We start from the raw sequence: 10,915 nt of genomic DNA on the forward strand, positions 1-10,915 counted from the left end.
GTGTGAAGGGTAAGATCAAAGTCCTAATTAAATTTCAACAAGGAGTAGAAATCTATGAATGGAGAAATCAAAGTGTCCACTAATTTGAAGAACCATATATGGAATGGTGCAATCCAATGTCCAAGAATGTAATTGTAACCTTTAGAGGGCCCAAGGACACTTCTCTAACAAAAACCACATGGAATTACTTACAAAAGAAATGTTTTAATTGGCACTATTGTTCCTTGAAAGCCCAGATTACTACTAGCAACAAGTTATAACAAAATAACTTACTTGAACATCTACAACCCTAATAATTATTTTTGTAGAATATTTGAAAAAAAAAAAGAAAAGAACTTCAAAGGAAATGGAGGATTTTCTTTGATAATTTTACGGGCAAGCAAGAACACTATTCAAACATCTAAAATGATATTTTATTACTTGTACATAACCTTTCTTACAAGGAACCAAACTATTGTTTGAAGTAGAAACTTTATTTTATTACATACACTGATCTCATAGAAACCTTACACATAAGACACAATCACACATTATTATTGGATTACAAAATAAGCAACTAGATGGAGTAGGACTACCTTCCATTTAAGCTGATTGTACCCATGGAATTGGATGATGAAATTGGTACCTCTACCATGGATTGCTCATGATTCTCGATAGACCATAGAGTTGGCTTAGGAGGCATTTTCAATAGTTCAATCTCTCCTTCAAGCATCTCCAATGTTTTGCTCATTGAAGGACGATCCATAGGCTTCATTTGTACACACCATAGCGCAACTATCACCATTTTCCTTACATACTTTTTTTCATCCTCAGTGGCATCTCCCATTTCCATGTCCTCTCCTTGATCATATCTATCATAAATCCATGATGGGAAATATATTTGACTTGAATGCTCTGCAAATGCATTCACATTCTTCCTTTTCCCCACCATTTTCAATAACAACATTCCAAAACTATAAACATCAGCCTTAAATGATACACCTCCAATGTTTTTGTAGAACAATTCAGGAGCAATGTAGCCTAAGGTTCCTCTAGCAGCAGTGACTGATACAATACTTTCATCTGTTGAGTATAATTTTGCAAGACCGAAATCTGAAACTTTTGGTGTGAAGTCTTCATCGAGAAGAATGTTGTGTGGCTTGATATCAAAATGAAGAATTTGCATATCACACCCTTGATGTAAGTATTTGATCCCACGTCCTACTCCAAGTGCAATCTTGTATAATCTTTCCCAACTCAAAGGAATGTTGTTTCCTTGATCAAGAAAAACAAACTTATCAAGAGATCCATTGGGCATGTAGTCATATATAAGGGCCCATTTTGACCTCTGTATGCAAAATCCAACAAGTCTCACCACATTAACATGATGAATTCTTCCAATTGTAGCAACTTCATTGATAAAATCTTGCCCATTAGCCTTTGACATAACCAACATTTTTACAGCTACAATGCGGCCACTTCGGAGTTTTCCTTGTACACAGAGCCAAAACCTCCTTGACCCAATTTATGCTTAAAATTATAAGTCATCTTTTTTATGTCTGAATATGTGTATTTGATTGGTCGAAGATTTTGGTAGTTATGTAGGAATTCTTCAATATCATCATCTAATGATAAGTGTCTCCGTCGAAACTTGTAAATTAAATAGGCAAAGAGGCACAAAATACCAATCACAGCTCGTCCGATGATGATCATGACTACATATAAATCACATGTTAAAGATATGAAAAACGTCAGAGGAAGATTTATAATCATCTAACCACATTCAATCATCAAATGCAACAAATGAAAAGGTCATTTCACCTATATCTTAGGTTTTGGATTTCCACTCAAACATAGTCATGTGACTCTTTTGCTTTTGGGTGACAGCATGATATACATAAAGGATGGAATAATCAATTGAGAAAATTTGTTTTGTTGTACAAAATTAAGGAATGAAATTAGATGCCAAATTCCAACTCTATTCTTCAATTTCCTTGTACTCTAACAAATCTGGGAATAATTTGAAATCAAATACATCACAAATTTTTTTAAAAATAATAATAATTTTATTTGATAGAAAATTTATGAATTTCACAAATTGGAATTTCAATTTATGATTCATTTTGTACAACCAAATGCATTGCCAAACTTGATTGTCGGCTTTTATCTTGAATGAAAGGATTCCAAAAGTGCCAGGCAAAAAGAGGTATAAGACGTGTGCAATTATAGACTTATTGAGATCTGGAAGCCTTACCCATGAGTTGAAATATCAAGATTGCCCCAACTGCAAATATGAGAGGAACAAAAATTATTAAGTTCAAGAAAAGAAAGATTCATACATATGATAGATTTAAAATGAGCAGGAAACAAATAGAAGAGAAATATTATTACTGCTATTGGTTTTGATTAAAAATTAGGAAGAGATGGATAGGATAGAAGAGAAAGGGTAATATTAATAATAATAATCATCCTCATAGTTATTATTATAATCATCATCATTGATGATAAAATAAATTATCATTTCATTTTATCATCAAATTAATAATTTTAAGGGACATGGAGTCTCCATCTATTATTATTACTATTATTATTGTTATTGTTATTGTTATTATTATAAAGAACTTCTGAAAGCCTTACCAGCTAAAGTTGTTCCGCCTCCATCCGAAAGATATCCGAAGTCTGCAGGTTGAAATTCAGTAAATATGGTCAATGGTAAAAGTAGAAGAAGCTTTTGCATTTTGGTCTATGTGACTGCCAACTAGACAATGATATTAAGCAGCCCACAGGTACCATCTTGAAATTAATGGAATGAAAGTAAAAAACTATATAAAAAAAAAAATTCACTATCTTTCTTCTGCAACAAATGGAACTAATAAGCCTTACATTCGACAAAACGGTCCACACCTAATATATCTCCTGTTAACAGAAAAACAACATAAATTGAATTTAACATGAGAAAGATAATAGAAGTAAAAATGAACATGAAAGATAATAAAAGTAAACTCCCAAAGTCTCACTGATATAGAGAAAGAACCATGTCAGAAAGTTCCGAGCTGCAAGATCAAACCAATTAAGCAAATATTATTAGTTATAAAATGTTGAAGGGACTTATGCTTGCAAGCAAAATAAATGCATGAATGGATAAAAATAAACATTGCTCATACGTTTGGTGCACTGTACGGTATAATTGCTATAATTCCGCTCGCAGTTTAGCCCTTTCACCTCGCATTCGCTTTTGCAGCGGAAGCGCAAAAATGAAAGATCAAGCCCCAGAAGCAGCACTTCTTGCAAATCTGACATTGAAAGATTGTCGTGCTTCAAGAATCGAGTAGCAATAGTCCTGAGGATGGTGCATGAATACTTAATATCATGCACCCGCAGGAGTTCTCCTCCGACTAGTGCATAAACATATGTTTGTGAGGAAGATGATGTCACATTGCTTCTGTTGCAAGGAGTGATAGGAATATAGTTGCCATCACTTATTGGCTGCTCGCAGTTCATCAAAACCGTTGTATTGGTCACTCCCAGTACCCAATAATAATATGAATGAAAGCTGTAATATGACAAGGAATACAGAGGAGTTGAGAGACAGTTGCCCTTTTCGACCCCAGGATCCACTACCCGAATGGTATAGTGATCGTAGTTGATATCAGCAACATAGTATTTCTCACCCTCCCGGACGTTTACCATAGTACGATTGTTTTCGCAGACCAATTCATAGTCAGGATCACCACACCCAAATGGATCACCTTTCAATCGGAAAGGGTTGCTGATGTTTTGAATCTCTCCACAAGAAGAGGGTCTGCAAGTCTGGTTTCCATTAGCAGCACAAATTGCAAGCAAGAAAGTGTGGAAGAGCGCTAACGCCACAAGTTGTGCTTCTCTAAACATCATAACATTTGAGAGAGATACGGAGTTGGAATTCTTCTGCTTTTATGTTTAATTTAAGAGAGAGAGATCAAATTATCCCCCAACAGGCTTGCGGTCCCAATTTTCCTGCAACGTGAAAAGAGTGTGAAATGAGCCTTATTGACTGTTATAGTCAACTACTTTGATTTTTCTATGTATGGATAACTTCACATTGAAGAAACGCATACCCACCCTCTGTTCATGATCAGGTTCAATCATTAGAGGCTTCTGAATTAGCATAATGAAAATGAAAATCAAGAATCACTATATTTGAAATTAACTTTTTTTTTTAAAAAAAAAGGATCTTACTTCTGAATTAGCAACTTTCCTCGACATGGGCCATAATGTATACCAAATTAACCTTGTACAAATAATGAATTATGTACTGTATCATGCTAAGTTACCATTTTTCCAATAATTTAAACTTCTATATGTTTTATATAGTTTTTTATTATTTGTATTTTAAGTTTTATTTCTTCTAATCAAATGCCTACTTTAAATCAAAATTTGATTTTTAAAAAACATACAAAATAAATTAAGGAGGACGGTCCATTTAGATTTAAATTATAATAAATGAAGTATTATTAAATTTTAGAGTAGGTAATGTGACTTACATAAAAATGTTTATATGTATAAATTAAATGGAATACTTACATTTTGAAAGAGACAAAATAAACATATACATGTGATACAGGGTGAAAGGACATTGTTATAAACTGAAAATCTATTAGTAAAATGTACCACCGCAGTAATCCTCCTTCCTACAATTCTTCTCTATAAATTTTCAGGCTAATCTCCTCGCGATATTTGTATCTCCCTTTCCACTTTCTTTCCTATCCCAGAGACTTCTGTCCTTGGCAAAAATCACAAATTCCTTCCATAAAAATGGATCCATATCTCTGTTTGTTTTTGTTCTTGTTTCTGACCTTGTTTGTGGAGATGAGAGGGGGCCGAGATGAGTGCATGAAATCAAATCGTTGTGGCGACCAGGGTCCACTCATCCAGTTCCCTTTCCGTCTACAAGGCCAGCCACCCCACTGTGGATACCCGGGATTTAATTTATCTTGCACTGAGAATAATCAGACCATGCTAGAGCTGCCAGGTTCGGTAAAGCTCTTGGTGAAGGATATAACTTACAAATCCCGGGAAATCATTGTCCAGGACCCGGATAATTGCCTTGCGAGACAGCTTGGAAACCTCAATTTATCTGCCTCCCCCTTCCAGTTCAATTTTGGGGAGGAGAATACCTTCTTCGATTGTTCCTCAGATAAAACAGATGCATATTTTTATCAGCCCATCCCTTGCCTTTCTATCCCTGGTAACCCAGTTTATGCTGTTCATTCCTCCGAACTTGTCCAATATTTGAACCTATCCTCTTGCCGCAGGCTTTACAGCGCTTCAGCTCCAGGTAATCAAGCTTATCGGGATTATATATTCAATGGAAGTGCGTTTTCTTTAAAGTGGTCAAATTCAAAAATATGCAGATTGAAGAAGAGTGATAGCACAGAAACTGAATGTATTAAAGGTAAAGGGACTCTATGCATCTTAATTCCCCATTCATCTTCTTTTCATCTTTCATGCTCACCTCATATCCTCTACTATGATTTAATATACAAATGCTCCATTTTGGAATTAAAAAAACCTTTGTAAAGGATATGAGCTGATAAATTCTGCTGATTGAATTTGCGTTTTATTGGGATTTTGAAAATCTGAAAAAAAAAAGAAAAAAAAAAAAGAGAATAATTTGATTACAAGGGATAAAATAATCTCTAAATCTGAAAAAATAATTTGAAATAATTAGTGAAAATATTTTTTTTACATTTTAAAACTCCTGTTAGATGAATTTTTGGGTAAAGTAATATATTGTTTTTCTTACATTTCACCTCAAAACATTGAGCTAAACTAATGGATCCAAACTAAGGCCTTTTCTTTTCTTTCTTCAAATTTTTAGAGCTCAATAAAATTAAGGGAAATAATTGAACAAAGAGTTAAATGTTTATTTTGGATTTAGTTTTTTGAAAAATTAAAGAAATAAAAGAAAATTGTTAAAAGTTCTTTTATATTGCATTCTTTCCTAGCTACTTACAATTAATATTTTTCTTTATTTTCTTTTTATGTTTCCAAGGATGTGAACCTAAAAATACAAAGTAATACAATTGACATTCAAGTATTCCTTTTCGATAACGAAATATTTAATAACAAAAAATTACTAAGATTGTTGAATATTGTTGATTTTCTTTTTTCTTTTTTTCATATCCAAATGGACCATACTAACCCTTAATTTTCCAAGTAATTCATCTTTATTTCAACTCTCAATAATTACAATTGTGTAAAAAACTCCATAAACATCATTTTTCTAGTTTTAATGGTTATCCACATAGATGACTTTTCCCTTATACCTAACATGAGAAGTTCGATGTTAATGGTTAATCGAATCACCAAGTGTCATCGTACCTACCAATTGGATCACTGTATATAATGGTATAGAATAAGGATAGAGATTTCTGCACATTCCTTTTACATGGAGTTTTATTTTTATTTTTATTTTTATTTTTGTCATAAAATTGGATGAATTTGTGTTTAGGGAGTCATGAAGACAATACGGTATTATGAAACATAAAACTATGATACATAATAGGGATTAGAAGGGTATGTTTTAATTTCCACTACAAGTTAGGATAGAGTTAGTAGCAAAATTGGTACTGCCTCAAAAATGAACCATAGAATACAAGAAAGGGACCCAAAAAGATAAGGTTGAAGCCTAGAATAAAATTAATTAGATTAAAATCATATCACATGAGCATGTAATTTAGCATGTTTTTATTAATTCCAAGAGCATAACAAGCTAATTACTTTTTTTTTCTTAATTTTTTATAGGTGTATCGAAGAAAATAATTGTGACAGGTAATATTCTATTTATACATATTTTATTATAGAGATAAAGATTCTTTATTTGGTTATTTTACCTATTTATTTAAATAAAAAGTTTAAGTTTTCTTCTTTTTATTTATGCAGGTGCAATCTTTGGTTTCTTTCTTCTCATGTTAGTAATTGTTGTGCCTTATCGTGTCTATAGCTCAAATAAAGTAGAAAGAGATAATAAAGTAAAGGTTAAAAAGTTTCTAGAAGACTATGAAGCTCTCAAGCCCTCAAGATACTCCTATGCTGATATTAAAAGGATTACAAGTCAATTCAAAGATAAATTAGGGGAAGGAGGATATGGAACCGTGTACAAAGGAAAGCTTTCAGATGAAGTTTTTGTTGCAGTAAAAATCCTTAACAATTCTCAAGGAAATGGGGAAGAGTTCATTAATGAAGTAGCAACAATGGGTACAATCCACCATGTTAATATAGTTCGTTTAGTTGGATTTTGTGCTGATAGATTTAATCGAGCTCTAATTTATGAGTACTTACCAAATGAGTCATTGGAGAAGTTCATATTTTCAAAAGTTGTCAAGAACTATTCACTTAGTTGGAAGAAACTTCAAGAAATTGCTATAGGTATAGCAAAAGGAATTGAGTATCTTCATCAAGGTTGTGATCAAAGAATCCTTCATTTTGATATCAAACCTCATAATATTTTACTTGACCACAACTTTAATCCAAAGATTTCTGACTTTGGTTTAGCCAAATTGTGCTCCAAGGAACAAAGTGCAGTCTCTATGACAATTGTAAGGGGAACAATGGGCTATATCGCTCCAGAAGTGTTATCTAGGAATTTTGGGAATGTGTCTTATAAGTCAGATGTTTATAGTTTTGGAATGTTGTTACTTGAAATGGTTGGAGGAAGGAAGAACATTGATGTTAGTGTGGAGAGTACTAGCCAAGTATATTTCCCAGAATGGATTTATAATCATTTGGATATAGGGGAAGAATTGCATATTCGAATTGAAGAAGAAGGAGATGTTGAGATTGCAAAGAAATTAGCAATTGTGGGACTTTCATGTATTCAGTGGTGTCCAGTGGATCGTCCTTCCATGAAAATTGTGGTTCAAATGTTGGAAGGAGAAGGAGACAAGTTAACCATGCCTCCTAACCCTTTTGCTTCAACAGTTCCAACAAACTTGAGCAAGCCAAGTAGAGTTTTTCAACAAGAGTTGACAATAATTTCAGAACTAGAGTAAAAATAATTGTCTATATGTTCAACTTATTATGAATGTATAGTTTAATAAAAACTCATATTGTAGTTGTTCATCATCATAGCATCTTTATTTATATTTCTGTTAATTGAACAAATGATTGTATAAAATGATTATACCAGTGGCTCAATTGATGTTAGATTCCAAAAGTTCTTATTCCCATATAATGTATTTCTTGTGTATTAAATTTTAATGAATATGTCCAAGAATATTCTCGCAACCCAATTTATAGTTTAGCTACACACAACTCTATAGATCACCTTTCAATCAAGTAAGAGTAACTAATGTCCATCACATTCAAGATAGAAAGTATTGCACGAAATAGTAATAGAATTAGATCTAGGAAACTTGAAAATAAGAGTCCCATCCACTACACCCATATAGGATTTCTTTTGTTTCTTTTTTCTTTTTTCTTTTTCTTTTTTTTTTCTTTTTTGCCTTTACCATTTTTTTATTGGACTGAAAAGTAAGACTAATTAGTTATGTAATGAGTAAATTATACTGAATGGTGATGGCTTGTTGGAGAACTTTGCATTGAATAAAATGGAGATCGATTTCGATGTATTTACTCCTTGCATGCAACACTGGATTTGCTGCTAGCTAAGTAGCACTTTGGTTATGACACCATATCAATGGTGAAGATAGGGCAGGTATCCTAACAATAAAGGAGTTAGAGAGTTAGGTGAAGGCTTGATCTTGAACTTTATTGATACAAATTACCAATGGACCATATGTACTAGACCACGAAAAATAATAGCTTGTGGGAGAAATGAACCATATGATATGTGACCATGTAGTAATCATTGAGAAAGGAAAAAAACATGGACTCAATAGATTATGTAATAATAATAATAATAATAATAATAATAATAATAATAATAATAATAATAATAATAAACTCAAACTCTCTCAATATATGGTATTGTGGACCCTACATTTCGGCTCATGCGCTTCCACTCGATGGCGAGCTCGATTTTTAATTTGAAAAATGATTTATTTGTTAGAAAATGACTTGGAATCGTCACTTATTTTTGTTTTATTTTTAAAGGGTAAACAAAATAAGAAAGAAAACCCTAAGTGTGACTCCTTATTTTGGAAAATGTGGTCTGTGAAAAAGCAGATAGGGTTCGGGGGTCAAGTTACTTATCGGGAAGGTACGGTAAAGACCGTAGCACCCCTCTAAGTCCCTAAAGTCGGGTCTTTACTAATAAAATGCAGAAATCATGACAATAAGTAAGGAAAACGATGGATACCCAGAACAAACATGCACATGCGAGAATCAAAACGCTCAATAAAGAATGGCCAGAGTGAGAACGGGTGCGTACCTTGGTAACGAGCCACCATGCGCTATCAAGAAATGAGGTTAGTGTACAATAAATGAACATAAAACATGACTCACATGCCACTAAACCATATACGAAATCATCAATGGCACACATGACACTTCACTCAACTTTATTTTTAGAGGAATCATCACCCATGTTGGGCCCCCATCAAAGCCCATTTATTTTTGCATGAATTAATTCCAAAAATTCCATTATTTGGAATTATGATATTAAATTCATGTTTATTTTAAAACATTTTTAAAAATCAAAGAAGATGTGAAAGTGGCTTGCCAGAAAGAAAATGACAGCCAAATTTTATTAAAAAGCGGGTTTTTGGAACCTAAGAAAAATATTAAGGATGAAAAAAAAAATTTGGAGATTTGAAATTAATTAAAAACCAGAATTGAAGAATTTATTCACAAAATGGGGTTTAGGAAAATTATTTTCAAAATAAAAAATGATGAAATGAGATATGGCACGTGGCATAAAGGTGGCCATGCTAAAGGTATCCATGTAACTGGACACACAAATGCGTGGGCCCAGGGATGTCGTTGGAGTTGCTCTGTTGGCGCGCCATTCTTGGGCAATTGTGTCATAATAGCAACCAGGGTATTGAGGATCAAAAATCATATGTTCTGGGTACTTGTCATTCCCTTGTGCAACCTGATCCCGATTAGAAATGCTCTCTGTCAATCCACTCTCAGTTGCAGTTCCCACAACCTCATTTTCCTTCTACTGACCCTGAGCTTGAATAGTAGGCTGAACAGATGAAGTATATGACTCCAGTCAGCACCATTCTTAGGCAATTGTGTCATAATACCAACCTGGGTATTGAGGATCAAAAAACCACATGTTCTGGGTATTTGTCATTCCCTTGTGAGAGATTGTTCCAATTAGAAACGTTCTCAGTGATCCCAATCTCAGTTACAGTTCCCAGAACAGACTGAGAAGTTTGCTGTAAATAAGAGACCTCTGATTTCCCATCCAAAGCAACACAATCAATAACTGAATTAGTCTCAGTGTCCTGTTGAACATTGGTTGTCACACCATAACCATCCACTTGATATCATTGTCCAGAACTCGAGTCATACCTCCACCCTGGATAGGTGTTTTCCTGATACTGACTATAATTCAGATCTCGCCCACCAGTGTTTTGTTCCATTATCCCTTCATGGGATTAGCCATCTTGATATTGTACATAGTTAACCGAATTTTCAGCATTATAAGCTCTATGTCCTTCATGACCAGATGCAATCCTTGCTTCATTATTCAAATTCTCCCCGCTCCTTCTCTAACACCACTTCTGGTTCTGCAATATGACGCCTTCATTCAGGTGCTTTCATGTCATTCAATGATTTGGTGCCTGATTCAGTTTTGCAAGCAACCATTCCTCCAAAACCATAAATCCGTGGGTAATCCTCATGAAGAAAATGACTGCAACTAGCAACTCTGCTTGCAGCAGCATGGTTTGAAAGACCAGATTTCATAAGTTTTCCAAAAGACAAAACCTATGCAGCATCGTATCTCACACCGAGTAGTGGCCATGATTATTTGGTTTAACTA

At 33.8% G+C, this 10,915-nt stretch overlaps 1 protein-coding gene and 1 pseudogene across 1 annotated transcript; one reads left to right on the forward strand and one right to left on the reverse strand.

Moving 5' to 3' along the window:
* Positions 1–395: 395 nt before the first annotated feature.
* LOC100267509 (rust resistance kinase Lr10-like) lies at positions 396–4,065 on the reverse strand (annotated as a pseudogene).
* A 599-nt stretch (positions 4,066–4,664) lies between these two features.
* Positions 4,665–8,176, forward strand: LOC100262350 (rust resistance kinase Lr10). The gene is made up of 3 exons (XM_010664696.3): positions 4,665–5,413; positions 6,766–6,792; positions 6,904–8,176. Exons 1-3 carry the CDS (start codon positions 4,774–4,776, stop codon positions 8,010–8,012), a joined length of 1,776 nt encoding a protein of 591 aa, XP_010662998.1. The 5' UTR covers positions 4,665–4,773; the 3' UTR covers positions 8,013–8,176.
* Positions 8,177–10,915: the final 2,739 nt, after the last annotated feature.

The sequence above is a fragment of the Vitis vinifera genome, chromosome 16 (assembly GCF_030704535.1).
Source record: "Vitis vinifera cultivar Pinot Noir 40024 chromosome 16, ASM3070453v1".
In the NCBI taxonomy this organism is placed as follows: domain Eukaryota; kingdom Viridiplantae; phylum Streptophyta; class Magnoliopsida; order Vitales; family Vitaceae; genus Vitis; species Vitis vinifera.